Raw genomic sequence first — 21,482 nt, 5'->3', positions numbered from 1 at the left:
AGAGGGGTATGGAGAAGGGATTGTGGCGTGGTCATCCCCCCGGGGGAGTGATTTCTCACTTTCTGTCTCTCTGGCATGTGCACTTGCCCTATAGCAAAAAATCTCTCAAAAGACAAAAACAAACAAACAAACAGAAAAACAGACAGAAAGAAAAAGAAAAAGACCAGGCACTTACACATCTGCCCAGGATTCTGACAGCATGAAGAAATGGAGGGAAGAAGCATTGAATATGAATAGGCCCCTTTAGGAGGTGCTTTCTCTCTTTCTTTCTCTCTCTTTCTCTCTTTCTCCCTCCTCCTCTGTCTTGTGAGCACACACATGCCCTCTAACATCAAAAACAAAATGAAGATCGTAGTATATCTGGTCAGTTAAGCAGCTCCCTTTATCCACATTGGAACCAGTTTTAAGTTAAGGAAAGCTAGATGACCAAGGAAATAAGGTTCCACAATGTTCTGTTGTGGGTCTCTGGTTCTCTGACTCTCAGCACTCTCCAGACTTCCCTGAATACAGTACTTGCATCCTTTCTACTTCGGAGGTTCTTCTCCCAGAGCCTTGACATCTCCTAGAGGGGTTTCCTGAGACCACCTCACCAGCTGACCATCATTACAGTTCCCTGTTTTGTTTTCGCTATAGGGTGCGTGCGCTTGCCAGACAGACAGACATAGAGACAGAAAGCGAGAAATCACCCCCCAGGGGGGATGGTCACGCCGCAATCCCTTCTCCTTCATTCTCCTCTCGGGATCCTGGGCACACACGCACATGCCCAGTGTGAGTTTTAAGCCACCGGGTCCGGGACGCGAACCGCGGTCGACTACGTGGGAGTCCAGCGGCATAGCCATTATGCTAACTGCTGGTTCCCCCTGTTTTGTCTTCTTGATAGCACTTAATGTCAGTGCCTGAAGATATTTACTTCTCAATGTGTGTGTGTTTCCTCTCCTCTGCCAGCAGGTGAATTCCAAAGGACTGGCATCGTCTGTCTTGCTCTCTACTGCCTGATTGCCTAAGGCAAGGTGGGCATGGTTATTGCAGAGGATAGCAGGAGTCCTTGAAGCAGTCAGAGTACAGACGATTCACAACTTATGATGGCTCAACTTATGATTTGTTTACTTTATCATGATGAGAAAGAGATATGTATTCAGTAGAATCTGTTCTTTGAATTTTGATCTTTTCCTGGGTTACCTGAGATACTCAACACTTGTTATAAAATAGGCTTTGTGTTAGGTGATTTTTGCCCCGCTAAAGACTAATTTAAGTGTTCTGATCACATGTGAGGTAGGCTAGGCTAAGTGTGACAGTAGGTTAGGTGTATTAAATGTGTACTTGACTTGAGGTATTTTCAACTTAAGATGGGTCTACAGGGCCATAATCGCATCACAAGTCGAAGTGCATTAGTAGTCTGACTTGCAGGGACCCATGGTTGGCTAGTTAATGGTGGTGTTCCAAGAAGTGAAAGCTGTTTCAGTCTATTCTCTGTGCTAACAACGGAATACCACTCTGGATAATTTATAAAGAATGGAGGTTTATTTCGCTTAGAGTTTTATAGGTCCAAGGTCAAGGGGCCATGTCTGATGAGTTCTTCTCATTAGTGGGGACTCTGCAGAGTTCTGAGATGGCACATGGCATCACATGGCAAGAGCTTGTGTGTGTATGTGCATCTCACTCCCTCTCCTTATAAATCTTTCAGGATTCAATAGTGGGGGCACTAGTGGCTTTATCTAATCCTAATCACCTCCCAAAGGCCCCATGTCTTAATACCATAATTGAATTAATACCACCGAATCTGGGGGCCAGCAGGTGGTGTGATGGTTAAGGCGCTGAGCTCTCACATGGCCGATCATGATTCCATATCTGGACCTGTGGCTTGAGAATCACACCAGGTGTGTGTAATTGAGTGCCCCAAATCCTGAGAGAGTAAAGGAGAAGGGATTGTGGCATGGTCATCCTTCCTGGGAGCTAGAGGAAAACTAGAATTCTTGTCCTAGAGAATTTACATTCCAAAAGGAAGATAAAATATAGATTAAAATAATAAACTCATATGAGGAAAAGATATATCCTAATGGATGCCAAGGGCAATACCATGAGTTACAAGGAGCAAGAGTTTTCTTCCAACCACCTAGGTCTGAAGTTTAGGCAGAATTTTGCCAAGAGGGAGTGGAATGGGAGAATATTTCAAATACAGGGAACAAACAGAAGCAAATGTTTTGGGTAGAAAAGTTCAGAGCAGATTTCAAGAACAACGCAGGCAGCCTATTTCTTTAGGAGTGACAAGCAGCTGACCTGGACAGGTAAACTGGGTTTAATTGGTGTGAGCCCCAATCATCATACTATTATAGAAGAATTGAGGTTCATTTCAGGGGTAGTTGGGAGCTATTGTACTTTTGAGCAGAGAACTGAGTGACCAGATCACAAACACAGTAGTGAAGTCACTCTAATAGTGAAATGTGGGCTAGCCCATGGCCAGTAGTTAAGGTAGCTGGATCCTACATGGCACGCTGCACAAGTTTGAGTCCCAGATCCAACAGCTTGAGAATCACACCAGGTGTGTGTAATTGAGTGCCCCAAATCCTGAGAGAGTAAAGGAGAAGGGATTGTGGCATGGTCATCCTTCCTGGGGGGTGATTTCTTACTTTCTTACTGTCTCTCTATTCCTCTCCAGGGAGTTTTGCCCTATGGCAAAACGCTTTAAAAAACAAATAAACACTAAATTTCAACTCACTAATCTTATGGGGCATGCGGTAGGGCGGGACTCATTCAAATCATAGCAGAGATCTGCTAAGTGTTCCCAAATCTGTATACACAGAAAATTTTCACATCAAGTGAACAAAAATATAACTTGAGTCATAAAAACAGACTCATGGTTCCTCAATCAATTCCCAGACTATAGCCTATTTATAGTCCTAGAACTTCTTGACTAAAGGGGAGACTGGGTTGCCTTGAAGACAGACCTTTTACAATGGCAGAAAAATAATATTGTTCATCTTTCTCCCAGTCTTCCCTGAAGGGACGTATGGCCTTTTATCAGAATGGCAGTGCTTGGGGGAAAAGGCGTAATCAGACTTCTCAGGGCTTACTAGACTCTGGCTCTGAACTGACACTAATTCCAGGAAACCGAAAACATCACTGTGGGTCTACCAGTCAGAGTAGGAGCTTTTGAAAGCCAGGTAGTCAGAGGAGTTTTAGTTCAAAATCGTCTCACAGTGGGCCCAGCGAGTCACTGAGTCTGTCCTATGGTCCCTTCCCTGTTTGGGAATGTATAATTGGAATACACCTACTCCTCAGATGGCAGAATCCCCACTCTGGTCCAGCACCCATTCCCCAGTTCCTTTCACTGGCAATTTTAGAACACAAAAAGACGTTCTAGGTCATAAAGTTTAAATCCTTCATTTTGAAGATGGAGGTTGTGTGGTGGAATGAAGAATGATTCAGCTAGGGCTTCAGTTGTAGTTAACTCCTTTTTAACTTCCAACTCTGTACATAAATAAACCATACATTCTTTTCATTCTTTTTTTTCTTTCTTTTTTTTTTTTTAGAGAGAGAGATTTTCACTATAAGATTCCTGTGCTTGCCAGAGACAGAGAGAGCAAGAGAGCGAGAAATCCCCTCCTAAGAGATGGCCATGCTGCAATTCATTCTCCTCTTGGGATTTTGGGCATGCACACACATATGCCCAGTGTGAGTTTCAGGCCACTGGGTCTGGGACTCAAAACATAATAAGCTATGTGGGAGGCTAGTGCCCTAACCACTACTCCATGTGCTGGCCCCAAATCATACATCCTTAACCCAAGGTTTGGATATCTTCATGTTGATTTTATTGCAAATGCCACAGGTTTTCAGTTGTTCTATTTTGTTGCTGAAGCAGCAGCAGCACTGTATTACACTCCTGTTTCTGCACATGAAGGAGATTGGAAGGGGTTTCTCTTGTAAACTGAGATCTACCTGCATTTACAAGTTCATTTGGCCCCAAATCATACATCCTTAACCCAAGGTTTGGATATCTTCATGTTGATTTTATTGCAAATGCCACAGGTTTTCAGTTGTTCTATTTTGTTGCTGAAGCAGCAGCAGCACTGTATTACACTCCTGTTTCTGCACATGAAGGAGATTGGAAGGGGTTTCTCTTGTAAACTGAGATGTACCTGCATTTACAATTTCATTATTTCTTTTTTTTGAGAGAGATTTTCGCTATAGGGCGCGTGCGCTCGCCAGACAGACAGAGAGAGACATAGAGACAGAAAGCGAGAAATCACCCCCCAGAGGGGATGGTCACGCCGCAATCCCTTCTCCTCCATTCTCCTCTCGGGATCATGGGCACGCACGCACACGCGCCCGGCGTGAGTTTTAAGTCACCGGGTCCGGGACGCGAACCGCGGTCGACTACGTGGGAGTCCAGCGACATAGCCATTACGCTAACTGCTGGTTCCCACAATTTCATGATTTCTAAATGAAGTACTTTCCTATTAATTTCCCATGCCATGACTTGAGAGTATATCTTCTGAGAAAAATACCTATGTCCAGGTGCCATATTCTATATGACACGACATGAAGTATCTATTCAAAATACAGAATGATTTTTCTGCTGGAGACAATGCATTTTGGGAATGAGCACTAGGGCATCACCAATTAGTCATCTGTCTCTTATTTTCCTAAATGAATCTTACACCAAGGGATAGATACTTCCCTCCCCTCTTTTATTACAGAGAATTAGAAAGATGGGAGATGGGGTTGGCACCATTGATTCATTTTCACTTGCCCCAGAATTAAGTGATGTGTTTCCAGGCATTGTTAATTACAGGAATGATAAGCTTTGGGTGCCAGGCAGTGTGAGAACTGATGGTGTCTCACTGAGGGCATAGCATTGGTAAGCATGAAGGTCAAGAGAAAAATACAGTAGGAACAGAAATTAAAATGAGGTTGCAACGTGCCTATATATTGTAAGTGAAAGAACAGTCATTTCTCTCTCTGTGAATGGAAACTAACGAATGCATACTTCATAGCTATTTGCCATATCCATTCATTAATTGTATTAAATTATAGTAAAAAATACCTTGGCTTTGTAGAAATGTGTGCAGTTAATTAGAATTCTTCAAAGTGCTTTCTATGTAGCATCTCATTTATTTCCATAATTATTTTTAGTAATTCAATATAAAAAATAGTATGCCTTTTATTTAAATTAGAAAATTGAGGCACAGATGGATTAAATTATTTCCAAATGTTTGGTAGACCCTTTAGGTCTTCTGACTTAGTCTGATTCTGAACTGTTAAGGTTTTCCCTTCAAAGTAGTCTTTCTCTTAAGCTATGTTTTACTTCTCATATTGGGAAAAAATAAGCTCATTTACAGTTATTCAAGAGTTGTAAAACGTATTTTGTCAAACACCTCTACAGTGTTTGCCTTCTGAGGAATGCTGTGTTCAGCACTTTATAAATGAGGACTTATTTAAAACTCATAGATGTTATGAGGATGATATTATCCATTATACAGATATATTTATTTATACATTATAGATGAGAAAGTTGAGGTACAGAGAGATGAAGTAACTGCCCAGGGGCACTCAGTAAGTGACGCAGTCAGGTTTCACACCCAGGAAGTCTGATTCCAGGGCCCATGCTCATAACTGCCAAGCTGTGCTAGGTTTCAGACTTGGCCACAAATGTCTCTGATCTCATATAGCTCGTTGCCCTATACATGAGAGGTGTTCAGAAATATTGGAATTGATCAGTTCAGGAAGAGCATTGGCATGGGAAGCTGTGTCTTTATATATGTAGAAGGCAACAGTTGGATTAAATTTTCTTTCATCCAAAAATACAATCTCAAACCCAAATTGTAAATGGTGAGTCAGAGTTTTCTCAGAGCGCTGTTGTTCATCGTGGTAAGCAGTAGGCACAGTAGCTGCCAAGCACTTGCAATATGACTTTCCAAATTGAGATGTGCTGTAAGTGTAAAATACATAGCACTAGATTTTGAAGATTCAGTGCACATAAAAAAGAATCCAAAGCATCTCATTAATAATTTTTATATTCATTAAATGATAATATTTTTTATATATTGGGTTAAATGAATGTATTTTAAAATTAATCTCACCTGATTTTTTTTGGCATGGTTTTAATGTCTCCTCTAGAAAACATAAAAGTATTAAGCGGCTCAGATTGAGCATATTATATTTATATGGAAAACACTATCTTAGACAATGCTTTATATATGATTTTCCAACATAAAGGTTTACCTTTTTGACACACTTTATTTTCCATTGTACCCTTAGGCAAAGGTACTATTGATCCCAAAGGAGATCAATAGTAGAAGAAACAGACCTATAATAGTTAAGCATAAAAAAATTAGCCATATGCACTTGTCTTTTTGTTATTTGGAGTTTTTTCCTTAAAAACAAGATCTTCCTATGTCACAGTCCTCTTGCCACAGCCTTCTGAGTAGCTGGAACTATAGGTGCTCACCTCACTTAGCTTTTTAGAGTGGTCCAGGAATTGAACCTAGACCTTCGATGTGGCCTCAGCCTGCCAAGTAGCAGCAGCCATTGCATGCTACTGCAGTTGGCCCATATTAAGTTTAGAATTCACTCCGTGAGATCTTCAAGGCCCGGAACTTGTGTTCAGGATACACCATCAGCAACTGATGATGTGCCCAGCCCAGAGTTTGGCTGGGTGAGGAGATGTATGAAGGAGTGATGGTGGGTGGGTAAAGAGAAGGTGGGTGGGAGTGAAAGGAGGGGAGTGGGCGAAAGCTGTACAGAAGCAGCTGGATGACCGCATGTTTTATCCATCATTTTTTATAGATCATCATAGTGACCATTTTATTCATGGCCCCCTGTAGGTGCTATGGGAATAAATTCTTCTGACTCTTAATAGTTAACTTTTTTCCCAAGACAGTCTTAGAACCTGATCTCCAGTCACATCTTTTCCCCCACAGCTACTCTGTCTGCTGCTGTGGGTATCTGGACTTCTACAGGTTTAGGAGCTTGGGGCGCCAATCTGACTGAAACAGAAGCTAGGAACGTTTGAATTTAGTCTGTTTTCTTAGCAATGCACTCTTTTTGCTCAATATTTATGTATCTGGATCAGTATTATTTTAGGAAACAGTTTTCTATCAATTATTCTATTCATAGTTTACATCATATTGGGAAAATAACTTCTCATACTAAAGAATATTGCTTTTTAAATTGTGGCTTTGGAGATTGGGAGATTAAAGCTCATCCTTTATCACTGTCACTGGGCATAGGAGACTCCCATCCTTAATTTGATGATGGGTTCAATTATCAGTAAATGTTTTTCTTTTTTAAAAAATGTTGCCAGAAGGTCCATATAATCACCAAAGAGAGATGAGGGTGGGGGCAAAAAAAGCCCCCATCCCTTCTCCTTCACTTCTGCCTCCTTTTGGGATTTTGGGCACAAAAAGCATGTTTCTCAAGTCGCCAAGGGCAGGACTTGAATGGTGCAGTTGGCCATGTGGGATCCAGCTGCCTCAACCACCACACCGTGGAATGGCTCAGCACTTTTCCGACTGTCTCTATAACAATCAGATTGCTCATAACAGACACGTATGTGCCTAACTAACCAGTAGAGCCACTTCATTCGCTGTGCCAGCTCATCCTATTCAGAGACTGTTAAATCTTTGCTCTTTGATATAAACCTCTGAACAACTTCTCTGCGGTCTGTAATATTATGTTTACTTTCTTAAAGCTGAAGACACTGAAAGATGAATCTTTTGGGCTGTTGTTGTAATTATTTATTGCTGGGTCCAATTTAAAATTATGGATTGATTCCGAGTTGCTATGTAATTGTCTGGCAGTTCAGTGTCTTCCTTTTTTGCTGATTCTTAGTAAAGATTAAGAGGATATTTTTCATGCAAGCTATATATAATTGTGATTCTCAGCATGGAGTAGGCTATGCACTATTCCTTTTATAAGCTTATAATATTTGTCTTGATAAAAGCTGCCAGAGTCAGGTCAGTGGACTTTGCCCCGTCCTTATTATCTGTATGGAACATGTGACTTTACAGTGATTATTTAACTTCTTCCTTAATCATGTTCTTCCATGAACCCCCATTTCCCAATAAAAATGGGAAATGGGAGACTGGAAAGGACTCTTTGACAATCACATGATAATATAAATTGTGGTAGAATGAAATTATTCTTCATTACATGCTCGCCGGAGAATGAAAGCAGAACAGAATTGCTCAGTAGAATCTCTCCTCAGGACAAGAAGTCATCAGACATTCCATAATTTCTCCCCTAAATTGTCATACTTGAAGCCATTTAAGTACAATTACCATTTTTAATGTATACCCTCCCTCTTTGGTTGCAGACCTGAACCCCTCCCTGTCTTTGCCTGAGTGACTGGCATAAATCAGTATGACAGGTCTAGTGACAGAGTTCATGACTGCGTTGCCACCTGAAGCAGAGTCATATAAGGTGTGGCTTTGAAATTTGCAAGGATTGAGATAGTTAGACTTCCCAGTTTCTCAATGAGGTCTGAGCAGACCGTCATGTTCAGCATGCTCCATCATCCTGCTATGCTAAACTGATTCAGCTTGTGTATCTCCTACTTCCTAGCAGAGGAGGAGTTTTGTCTGTGAAGCTAACACATTCTTTGCCTTACGCAATATCCCTCTTGTGAATTTGTCTTAGATTATCGAGAAAAATAAATATGTTTCATGATATTTACCAGATGCCTAGTATAGTCATATGCAGACCTACTGAGACAGTGTATGTGTGTGTGTGTGCATGTGTGTCTGCACTCACGTGTGTTCATGTGTGTATGTGTGCAAGGGGAAGAGGGCTAAGAAAGTATCTCAATACAGAATTTTTTAGTTTATTTATATTTCTTTAATTAAAGTTGTGAAAACCTAAAGTTAATATTGTTTGGAGAATGACATTAACTCTGAAATTTCAAATATCAACATTTCAGTTCATCTGTAAATTTAGTTATTTTGAACCTAGGTAATCTACTTCTATAGAGTGTGAATTTCATTTAATATTTTTTCTGTGCTGCCTATTATTAAAGATAAAGATTTGGCATTTTTTTGACAGGTAACAAAATAGACTTAATATCCAATACTGCAAAAAATTATTAGTTGCTCTGATCACATTGCTTCATTTATGTAATCAAAAATGAACTTGAAAAAAAGAATGTGAACAGATCTCTACAGTAACTAACCAATCGTTATATAGTGAACAATACTCTCTCTATGTTAGCTACATTTAAAGATATATTACCCATCAGATAATGCAATATGTAACTGTTTTATGCCTTTTATCATGAATTTTTATATAAAGATGATTATACTGTCTGCATTTAAATCCCCATTACGAGATTTCCTGATTACTAATATTTTGGGCTGGGTAATTCTCTTTTGTGAGGAGCTGTCCTGTTCATCACTGGATGTTTAGCAGCATCCTGGCCTCTACTTCCTTGATGCCAATAGCAACCTCTGAGTTGTGACAACTAAAAATGTCTCCAGACACTGACAAATATCCACAGGAGTGGGTGCAAAATCTGCCTTATTAAGAATTACTCAAACTTGGAATGTGAGAATATTTTTTATCTCTACATATATTCCCAGAAATTGTATCTTAGTGCAATAAACGACAAAAGAACAACAGCAGATGAAATGTATTAGCCCTCACACAAAATATTCAGGTAGAATAGTAATGAGAAACTTGTTTTGTTTCTCATTTATAAGGTTTGAGGGCTGGGGGGAGGCAGCCTTTTCTTTAACACTTTTAAGAACCACATCATATTATGAGACATAAAATCTCTTGCTTTCTCTTTTGTCGAAATATTATTATTGATAATAATTTTAGCATCTAAACCATTCTTCTGGAAGACACAGGGGTATTTTATACCTCTGGGAATGTCCAGTGGGATTTCCCAGTTCCTCTTGACCAGAGTTCCACATGAGCTGTCTCCAGAACAAGGATGTCAGGGCCTCTGCATATGGGTGACCATAGCAACTAAGACACAGAGCAACTCAAGAACTTCCATTCCAGCATCCTCAACTTCTTTTGTAGTCATCCTGACCTGGAAGTTGAATATATTTCCATTCATTGGGGATGTTTAAGTCATCAGAACAAATTACTCTAGGAAACTCAGTGTGCCGACTCCAACACTGGAGGGTGCGAAATTTGGTTCTTTTGAGTAAACACTTAATACATTTCCACTGGGCCACATAATGAGGTTATAAAAAGTGAATACAATATCGTTCGCACCTTCAGAAAGCTGATGGAGTATAAAACAGCAGCAATAGCTTTCCTCTCCTTAAAAGCTGTCACAGTAAGATGAGAAATAATGTTTTCCAAAAAATAGATGATCAACCCACAATAAGAAATGTGAATGCTTCAATTATTTTATTGATCTTGGAGTCTAAAGAACTTTGCAAAGGACTTAAATAGAATCCTTCACTAATTATTTAGATTTATTTATCCTTTGGTATGAGAATTCCTTCTAGTCTGCTTTGCAGATACTGAGAGACATCCATACAAAAAGAATCACCTTAAAAAAGAGGATTTGAATCAAAGTCAACTTGATTGCCTGTAAACCCCTAACAGTTGATATTCTCTTAGGCAACAATGATTTGTTTGAGACTAACAGGCCAGTCTGTCGCTTTAACTTGAAATTTTTGCCACACTGGAACACATCTCTCTCAGTTCAGAGTGGCGGGTATACCTTGGCATGCAAGTGTGCCTTTGTGAAGTGTGAGTTATAGCTTTTATATACAGAATGTTCAGAATCCTGATGAGACATTAATTAGGATGTGAAAAGTCAGTAACAACTGAGACTCATTTTATGCATTGAAAAGTGAAGCCACAGATAAGGGACCTGGGACTTTATGGTGCAGAGAAACAGATTCTTCCCATCAAATGAAAAAAGGAGTAGTGTTAAATGATTTGTGACACAGACATTTCATTTCCCACTAAAATTGTGTGTTATAATGAAACCATTTAAAATCTGTTCAAAATATTGTTACATTTTTAAGTTCATTGAGCTCTCTGTCTCCATATTAGCCCATGCAGTCTAATACAATGTGGCATAAAGCCAGCTCTGACTGCCCCTCACATGAGTTTGTTTCTTGCTGAGTGCCTGGCTGATGGGCTCAAACCTACTTGGCTGCCTCTGTGTATAATGGTGCTAAGTCACCCTGTGCTTCATCTACACACCCGTGGAGTCATACTCCAGCGATTTTAAGTAGAGGCATCGCATTCATTGCCCAGGCAAACAAATATATCAATAGATGCTTTAATTTTGTGATTTTAAAACTCTTTGGATATCTCACTAAGAAACAATGTGACACAAGATACAACATATATATGTATCTTATACGTTACAAAGAAGTTTATAACACAAGTAAGTTTCATGAAATGATACTTAAGGCTTTTCTTTGTTACTTGGGTTACACTCAAGTCTTTTAATCTCTATGTAACTTTTTAAAATGCTGTTTAGTTTTCTATAAGTTTACTGTAGCTGAACCAAGAAATAAGACAGATGCAGTTTTCTGCAAAAATTATGATTCCATGAAAGATTTTGAAGAGATGAAGAAGGCTGGTATCTTTCAGAGTAAAAAAGTGATTTTGGAATGTAAAGAATGTCATTGGATTGGGGCTATGTTCCTGAAATATGAAGCATGAATATATGGGCTAAAGAATAGTTTCTCTTGATAAATAAATACTGTGAACAGTAAAAAAAGAAAAAATGCTGTTTACAGATACTAGACTAATTTTGCATCCCACAGTTTAAAAGCATTGGCCTAAGTGGTCTGCCCATACCCACCAAGAGTAGCTTTAGTATCATTTTAATCAGGGACAAACACCTGAAATGGTGCCATATTTTGACCTACCAGTTGCAGGATGACATTATAAATACTGTGGTTCACTTGGTACATCCAGTTTGCTGCGAAAATGGCCTTTTCCTAAATTGCATTTGCTAAGGTCACTGTCAGTACTTCTTTATCATATCAAAGGCTCTAGGAACATCAATTATTGCTAAATGAATAAGCACAGTTTACTCTTTGACATCAAATTTGCATGTAATGCCAATTGCAATTTATTTACTTCACAGAAACTGAACATAAACTAATCAACACATGCCTTTTTTTTTTTTTTTTTTTTGCTATAGGGCACATGTGCTCACAAGAGAGACAAAGAGAGACAGAGAATGAGAAATCACTCCCCAGGAAGGATGGTCACCCTGCAATCCCTTCTTCATTCTCCTCTTGCAATTTGGGGCATGCACGCACATGTGCCTGGCGTGAATTTTAAGCTGCTGGTCCAGGACTCAAACTGCGTTTGACTATGTGGTAGTCCAGCGACGTAACCATTATGCCATCTGCTGGTCCCCAGAGCATACTTAATGGTTAGATTATCTGGAAAGTTTACTTATGTTATTCATCTTTTTAAAAAAATTTCTGATTCACATACTGTTTAGAATGATAGTTAATACTTTCCTGTACTATCTTCCCTTCTGAGGAAGTAGTTCTTAACGTTTTAGGGTGAAGACCTTTTTGAAATTCTGGTAAAATTTCTGTCCCATCTCTCTAGAATGAACTCCATCTTAGTCCCTTAGACTCTTACTTGAGAACTCTTAACGTGAGTAGAGGTTGCTATTTGTGTCATCCCTCCCCATCCCATGCTGAGCTAAGACAGTAACTCTTATTACTGCCCCTACTGGAATGGATTGCTGTGCTGCATTATTTTAGTACCTGAACCACCAGTTCCTTATTGATTTTGCCCTTTCATGTGTCCTTATTTCATGACAATATCTACTGGATTGAGACTAGAGCTGATCCAAGAAGTGACCCCATTGGTACTGTTTGTCCACGTATTGTCCTGATTAGGCTGCAGGACCAGTTGCTGTGGGGTAACACTGACAAGTATAGACTGCAGACATTCCCTGAGGTGTCTGAAGCTGTTTCTAAAGTCCTCATATCATAAGTAGGACATAACGCAATGTCCTTTATTCCCCCAGAAAGACTTAACTAAAATATTCAGTAGATTATACCAAATTATTGTAATTCTTAATAAATATAATGTAGAACATTCAACACTGAACAAAAATTAAAATTTCAAACCCAGAGCTGTTAACTACATGAGAAGGGAGAAACTGCCACCTTCTGGTAACATGGCTTAATTGCAGGTTCAAGTTTTTGAAGTGAGGATAAACCTATATTAAACATGAAGACTATAATTTTAAATTTTTTAAATGAGAAAACACACATTTCTTGATATGCTGGGATAGAAAGAGAGCATGTGGTACTAGAGACTTTTTATATTCTGCTCTTTGCATTTATTACCTGTTTAGTTTCTAATTTCATGCATCTCTGTACTTCTTGACAGGATTGGAGGAGCCATTCCCACCGTATTCTCTTACTTTGCTGAAGTGCTGGCCCGGGAGAAGCGGGGTGAGCATCTAAGCTGGCTGTGCATGTTCTGGATGATCGGCGGCATCTACGCCTCTGCCATGGCCTGGGCCATCATCCCACACTACGGTAAGAGGCTGGTCTTGGGCAGTCATGTCACCTCGTTTGGCCTTAGCCTCCAGTTCATCTTCCTCCTCTCTTAAGTGCTGTTTTGAAAACAAACACTGTTATCATTCTGTTTCTACCTTTCATGGTGTCCAAGAGATTTGACTTGTTTATTTTCTCCCTCTCTGCAGAGCTCATGTAAGGTAAGAGTGTGTCAAATGTCCCTTCAGATAAATGAATATAATGGGGAGGGGGCCTATTTTCCTGTACTGTGTTCTTTCAACACTTGTGGTTGTCAAAATATGTGAGAGCATTTCTCCCTATTAACCAATTATCCAGTGGCTGGATGTCCTACAATTTAACTAAATTCCAACACTAACTATCTGAGTCTAGAACCCCTTCCCACTCCTTCAGATGTCAATTATAAGTCTAGGACCCTAGAACTTCTGATCGATCAACTATAAATTCAGAGTTCCCATGACTCCCACCTTCAAGTTTGAGCATTTGCTGGAATGGCTTACAGAACTCAGAGAAATGCTTAACTTACATTTATGATTTTATTATGAAGTGTATTATAAAGGATACAGATGAACCACCAGATAAAGACATATATAGGGCAACGTGCATAGGAAGGGTGGGGCTCCCCACCCTCCTAGCATTCCCATACATCCAAACCCCATAGTTCAGGGATCTTTGTAGAGGCTTCTTATATATGCACGATTAATTATTAATTCAATCTCCAGCTCCCCTTCCATTCCCAGAGGATGTGGGAGTTGAGCTGTGATTTCCAAGCTTCTCATCATGGCTTGGCCTTACTGGTGAATAGACCCTCATTCAGTAGCCTACCAAGAGTTATCTCATTAGAGATCACCCAGGAAATTCCAAGGGATTAGGAGCTCTGTGTCATGAATGTGGGAGGGGAATGAGGACTAAAATACACACATTTCATATCATAAACCATAATATCAAAGTATGCTATTGTATTTTGCTGGTTTTTAAAAATATTTTATTTAACTTAATTTTATTTATTTAATTTGACCAGAGAGAGTCAGAGTGAGAGACAGAAAGAGAGAGAAAGTGAGAAAGCAAGCTGCCTACACCAGAACGCAAACCATGGCTATATGGGAGTCCAGCGTTCTTAACTACCAATGCCACCTGCCAGCCCCAGCATTTTGCTGTTTTTAAAGCCACTGCTTTTTTTGTGTGTCCTTTGTACTATCAATTCTGGTTAAATACAACTTCGGTTTTCACAGAACTTTTTCACAGAACTTATCACATTCTCCCCTACTCCCATCTGCACTCTTCCCACCCCCACTTCCCTTCTTCATCTGGGACCTAAGGCCCTCGGCACCCTCAGAACCTTGCTCTGTAGAGTAGTATCTAATTCATTCATCGGGCTTGCTGGGTGCTTCATGGGATCTATGTTTAAGGAGGCAAAAAGGAAATGCAGAGCTTGCTCAGTCTCCCTTTAGCCCCTCCCGCTCCCAGAGCCGCCGTGTGTCGGTCCACATGCAGCCTTTGTGCATCTTAGGGTAAGGTGCTCCTCCAGAACGACACCATTGCAGCCCCACTCACCATCTCTGCCAAGTACTCATGCAAGGCTCAACCTGGCAACTTTACATGGCAGCTGGAGGGCTGCTTTTCTCTCTCCTCTCTCGATCTCTGGGTTACATATTAGCCCCTGTCCTGGCCAGCCTCGTTCTGTCATGGCCTCATGACGGCACAGTTCCTTGGCCCCACCCACCCTTGCTCTCCGTGGCACACTGGTTCCCTGGGCTTATTGCAGCCTCTTCCTGGTCCTCCTTTCCCACCACAACACTCAGAATTTTACCTGCTGGCCTTCCTTCCCAAACTCATAACTCACATTGGCCTTGCAGTCTGCATGTGTCCACCCTGTCTGGGCATGATCTTTTTTGGGGGGGGGGGTTTGTTTTTTCGAATGATTCAGTTCCATGGACCCCGCCTTTCACACAGCCTTGCCCTTAACAACTGTGGATGGTTCCAGATTTTTTATCTTGCCTTGCCTTCCATCAGTGACTGACCCAGAAAGAATAAGCATAATCCTCACTATTACTCTTTCAACGCACACATTAGCTATTTCTTATTTGTAGAAAAAAAGACTAACAACCTATTTATAACTGGGGTGAGGGAAGATTGTCACAAGCAATGCATGAGAAGTTACAAAAACAATCACAACACAACAGCAGTAAATGTCTGAGGCTGACATTAATTTTTATGTTGATGGCACCTTAAGAAATAATGAGTTGGTTAGGAAATCAGTAACCAAGAATATTAAAGCCGTATGCCCATGTTTATGGAAGGCTTCCCATGGCCAGAAGTGTGGCAAAAACAACAAATTATTTCAATCAGTCCTGTCTGCAAATTAGAATCAACAGGAAAGATCTTTAAAAATGCCCTTGCTGAGTTCATTGTTAGACTTGCAACTTAAAGAGTTTCAATTTTTTTAATTTAATTTTTTAAAATTCTGTGCTAAGGTTTTTATAGTTTTGATGTTCTCTATCTTGATCCCAGTGGAATTTTTCAAGGGTATTCATTTGAAAAAATTAATAAAGCTGAGTACTTAAGATTTGTACATATCACTGTATGGATATTATACTGTTTTATAAATTTATTTATTTTTTCCATGAGTGAGAAAAACAGAGAGGAAAGCATCCACAAGAGAGTCTCAACACTGTAATCTGCATGCAGACTCAGCCAGCCCCAGAAAACAGGCACATTTGTGTTCAGCATACCCAGAGAGGTCTCTCATGCAAACCTGGATTCTCCTGCTTAGATCAGCCTTGTAGACTGCCATATTCTACCACTGCACCACTGTCCAGAACCAAGATATTACACTGTCTTGCAAACACTTTCCAGTAAGTTCGCTTCTTCCCCCACATCCTGAACTACCCATGCTAGGTCCCACCCCAGATCAATCACATGAGATTTTTTTGGGTGGGGCACTCAGTATTAATAGTCTTTATTCTTTTTTTCCCAGCTTTATGGAGGTATGATTGGCAAATAAAAATTGTATATATTTAATGTGTACAACTCGATGTGTTAATGTATGTATATATGTTAAATAATAATAATTCAGCTAATTAACATACTAATCAACTCACATACCTACGTTGGTATGTGTGTGTGGTGAGAACATGTAAGATCTACTCTCTTGGCAAATTTCAAGTACACGATTATTAATTGTAGTCACTATGCTGTACATCAGGTCTCCAGAATTTATCATCTTGTGCCCTTTGACCAACATCTCTCCACTTCCCCATCCTTCAGCCCTGGTATTTACTCTTCTACTCTGTTTATATGAGTTCGACATTCTAAAAATCCATATATCTGTGAGGTAATACAGTTCTGGTCATTCTGTGTGTGACTTCAGCTTAACATCATGTCCTTAAGGCTTATCCATGCTGTTGCAAATAGCAGAGTTTCCTTCTTTTTTAAGACTGAGTAATAGTTCAGTGCTTGTGTGTATGTGTGTGTGTATGCAGTTTTAAACTTCTCACTTCTGCAGTTTTAGATTTTACATTTAAGTCTTTTTTAAGTTTTAGCTGGTTTTTGTATGTGGTGTAAGAGAAGTTTCCAATTTCATTCTTTTGCATGTGGGTATCCAGTTTTTCCATTTATTGAAGATGCTGTCCTTTCTCCCATTGTGTATTCTTGGTAACTTTGTCAAAGATTAGTTAGCAATATATGCATGGGTTTACTTCTTGGCTCTATTCTGTTCCGTTGATGTAAGTATCTGTGTTAATTCCAGTACCATACTGTTTAGATTACTGTAGCTTTGTAATATAATTTGAAACATAGTGAGAAGTCCAGATGTGTGATGTCTCCAGCTTTGATCTTCTTGTTCAAGACTAGTTTAGTTATTTGAGGCCTTTGATAGTTTAATACAGACCCTATGAGAAAGAGTCTGGCATGGTGCCATGTGCCCATGGTCCTAGCTACTCTGGAGGCTGAGGCAGGAGGATAGTGACATAATGAGACACTGCCTAAAATAATACAACCCCAAGATACACATACCACATAAAAAAGTAACTGTGACATCTAGATAGCTACTATTTCCAAAGATGCATCTTTTTCTTTACTTAAAATAGCTAAGGGTTTAAAATTCATCCACTTTCCCTGCAGCCTTGAAAAAAAAAAAAGAAAAAAGAAAGCTTTATAACTCTCTCTTGTTGTATAAATGATGCTATAGACCACAGAAATGAGTGGGTTGGTCCCTGCCCCTCTGTTCTCTTTCACTGAGGAGGCCCCTGGGCACCTCCCACCAACTGTCTGGCCATATATTGAACTCTTTTTTTTTTTTAAGAATTATTTTATTTAACTTATTTTATTTTATTTATTTAATTTGTCTCTTATAGCTTGACGAGAATGAGAGAGAAAGTGAGAAAGCAAGCTGCCACGTCTGGGACTTGAACTGTGGTCAGCCATGTGGGAGTCCAGCACCCTTAACCACCACACCATCGGGCGGGCCCTATGTATTGAACTCTTACACTGCAGGAAACAAACACAGGAGAATAATAAAGTGACTCAGAGACAGGTACTTCCCCTTGACACACCAGTTATAGGATTTACTCTGGAGAAAACAAATCAGTCATAGGCACCCGATTTCAAGTGTGTTTTAAGTGATGAATGGCACACATAGCTGGGAGGCTCACGCACAGGCATAATCTCTGATTCTGGGTGTCATCTTCCTGCATCTGTGGCAGAGCAGTCAGTGCACAAAGCCTGCACCTCATGCAATGAGATTGGGATTCTTGCTCCAGAAAGCAAATAGTCCTTGTGTTGGTCTCTAAGGATTCTGGAAAGAAATATGATAAGATTCTTGTGAAGTTAAACACAATATCAGAAAGGGTGTTTAATTTGCTCCCTGGGCTGGTGAGTTAAGATGTGGGCTCTGGGGGGCCAGCAGGTAATGCGGTAGTCAAAGGCGCTGGATTCTCACATAGCCACCACGGTTTGAGTCCTGGACCTGGTGGCTTGCTTTCTCACTTTCCCTTTCTCTCTCTCTGTCTCTCTCTCTCTGGTCAAATTAAAAAATAATAATAACAAATGGAATGTTAAAATAATAATTCTTTTTAAAAAAATGTAGACTGAGGCCAGGAATTCCTGATAGACACTAGGTTGTTCCTGGCCTGCTGAGGTCTCATTGTTCTACCAGGATCAGATAATGATGGTGCTTGGGACCAGCAGATGTTGTAATGGTTATGTCACTGGACTCCCATATAGTCAACTGTAGTTCATGTCCTGGACCTGGAGACTTAAAACTCACGCCAGGCACATGTCCATGCATGCCCAAAATCCTAAGAGGGGAATGGAGGAGAAGGGATTGTGGCGTGGCAATCCCCTCTGCCCCGGGGGGTGATTTCTTGCTTTTTGTCTGTCTCTGTAGTGAGCGCACATGCCCTATAGCAAAAACGTCTCAAAAATAACTAACTAAATAAATAACCCAATGCTTTCTCTTCACATCCAGAGATTCCCAACATAAAGCCTAAGCCAAGCTCTGACAAGGCCTTAGGAGGCAAAGTGCTTGGCTATCCTCATAGCAGACACCTCCTGCGGTCTCCACTCAAGAACTGCTAGGCTGTTTCTCCCCCTGTGGCAAACAGTCATCCAAACAAGGTAAAAGGGGGAGGAAGCAAAGCAAAGCCAGAAGGAACTGCCCATGCTCAGAAGTAAGGTGCCTGCAACCCCCAAGACCAAGTGGCGCTCCCCTTCACTCCGCACCATCCTCAAGCCAGTAACTTTGGACTCATAACTGGCATTAGCTCCCAGTTCACAAGGGAATGTGCTGCCTTTTGAAGAATGGATGGCTCCAGTGTAAAGGCCCCCTTTTGGCCTTTCTCCCCATCCTCTCTCCACACACCCTAGTAATCAGGCTGCATGAGCCTCTAATGGAAGCCGACTGCCTTCAGGGGAAAATGGGAACAGGGAGCTGAATCCCAAGCACTTCATGTTTGAGAGCTTTTGTTTAGCTCCAGCTTGGAGCTGCTGCAGATTGCGGCAGTGTCCGCTCCATTAACCCTCTGTCGTCACTTTCTCTTGGAGATGAGGTGGCCTCCTTCCGCGTGCGCTGCGGTGTGTAGCAAGGACGTTCAATTAGCTAAGTGGTGAGGTTCTCATTTTGGCATGAAATGCCTCAGCTTCTAAAACCCACAGCCCTATGGCCTCTCTCTGGCCTGCTGTTTGCTACAGACCGTGGGGCCAAGCAGGAGGCATCCATGCCGACCAAGCCCACCTACCCAGTCTCTATCCCTGCAGCCACAATGAGACGTCCAGGCTTAAAAATAGGTATATTCCCAAATTACCAATGTGTCCCTGCTTCCTTTGGTTACCAGATGGATGAGGCTGATGTGTTCCTTCTCCCTAATAGCGAAAGTGAGGTGAAGAGACGAGGAAGGGGCAATAGCTATCAGGCTGCGAAAGGCAGCAGGGGGAAAGATTTGCCCCTTTCATTCACAGAAGGAAGGAACAGCCAAGGGAAGGAAGCATGGAGGAGAGGTGTCTCGAGGTTCAGATACTCTGCTGCTGGGAGCTCTGCCAGGCTCCTGTCTCCTGGCCCCCTTTCCTCGTTAGCGCCGTGGTGAGGAGTAAGGGTGATCGCCACGTTAGCACACCCGTGCGGTCAGTGCTCTGTGCTGGTAGCTGCCGTTGTCACCAGGTTCACACCCTACATTGATACCCAGACAGTCTGAGCAGCCTGGCTGTGAGCTCAGGAGCTACAGAAAGAGGACAATGAGCTAAGAAGCATAAACCTGGTCTAGAGGTTGGGAAGACAGAATTCAGAGGAAAGGAAATAAAATAAGATAAAAGTTAAGACAAATAAGCGAGAAGGGCCTGGCAGTGGTGCAGTGGTGACATAACTGGACACACATGGGAGAGGTCTCAGGTTTGCATTCAAGAACCCCCCTGGGCATGCCAGGCTCATGAACCAGACTGAACCAGCCTGGCGGATCTTGGCATGAAGACCTAGAAGAGGCATCCCTCTCTCTCTCTTTCACTAAAGAAATAAACTATATTTTAATTTTAAGAAAAAAGATAGTGAAAGAGAATCAAGCAGACATATAAAACATTGATTATCTGGAACCAAATAAACTACAATCCTCCATTCATTTATTCATTGGGTGAATTAATATTCATAGGGTGCATACCATAAAAAGACATGTTTTCAAGGCCATGGTGCCACTTTCCCCAGGCAGAATGAACAAGAGCCTGACCAGTCTAACAGCCAATCCTGCAGGTCACAGGTCGCAGGGATGGCACCAAATCTGGCTCAGCAGCAAGGTGTCCAAGACCCTTCAGATAGGCAGCCAGTGGAGGGCTAACAGCATGCGTAGGTGTAAGCCCCTGTTTCCAAAGCCTCTAGCTTTGTCCCCTTTAAGACAGTTGCCTAGGCTTTCCGGTCCTCAGTTTCTTCATCTATAAAATAGGTAAAGTACTAATAGCATTACCTAATAGAATTACTGTATTAAAGGCTAGGTGCCAGAAGGGCACATGCCCGCATGGGGGCCCATTAACTGTTGTCTGGTGTTTTCACATTTGGGGCTAAAGTCGGGGGGGTGTTAAAAAGAGAAGAAAATGAAAAAGAATTTATTCACCTTTTCCTAACCATGCCTTCTCAAGCATTTGCCTATCATTTGAAGTTGTGGAAATGGATAAAAAAGAGGAAAGATACAGAAACAGAATTTATAAGGCATGTCAGTGTGTTCCATGCCCATGGCAGGGTATCAGGAGAGGCCTGCAGTCGTAGCTGACGAGGGTCACTCAGCAACCCAGCAGGACAGGCAGGTGCCAGTGGCCTGGGCCCTGCCCTCCCAGCTTGGTCATATTTCACTGAGTGTCACAGCCCTGAAGATTTTATGCCCAAAGGTCAGAGGAATACCTTACAAGGGGAATCAGTTCCGTACACCAATGTACTCATGGTTTCTACATGTACTCATTTTAGAATCAGACCTATCTTTCTTCTCAGCAAAATGACCCTTGGCTTCACACTCTGATTCT

General features: G+C 41.1%; 1 protein-coding gene across 1 annotated transcript in view; it reads left to right on the top strand.

The window, feature by feature from the left end:
* SV2C (synaptic vesicle glycoprotein 2C) overlaps positions 1-21,482 on the top strand; it is a 257,009-nt gene that overhangs the window by 122,360 nt on the left and 113,167 nt on the right. Inside the window, exon 4 of the mRNA XM_006167780.3 lies at positions 13,339-13,490. Within this exon, the coding sequence (XP_006167842.1) occupies positions 13,339-13,490 (152 nt within the window). The remainder of the gene's footprint in view (positions 1-13,338; positions 13,491-21,482) is intronic.

This window comes from Tupaia chinensis, unplaced genomic scaffold, assembly GCF_000334495.1.
Source record: "Tupaia chinensis unplaced genomic scaffold, TupChi_1.0 Scaffold145093_1, whole genome shotgun sequence".
In the NCBI taxonomy this organism is placed as follows: domain Eukaryota; kingdom Metazoa; phylum Chordata; class Mammalia; order Scandentia; family Tupaiidae; genus Tupaia; species Tupaia belangeri.
This window is presented reverse-complemented; position numbering and strand designations above follow the sequence as displayed.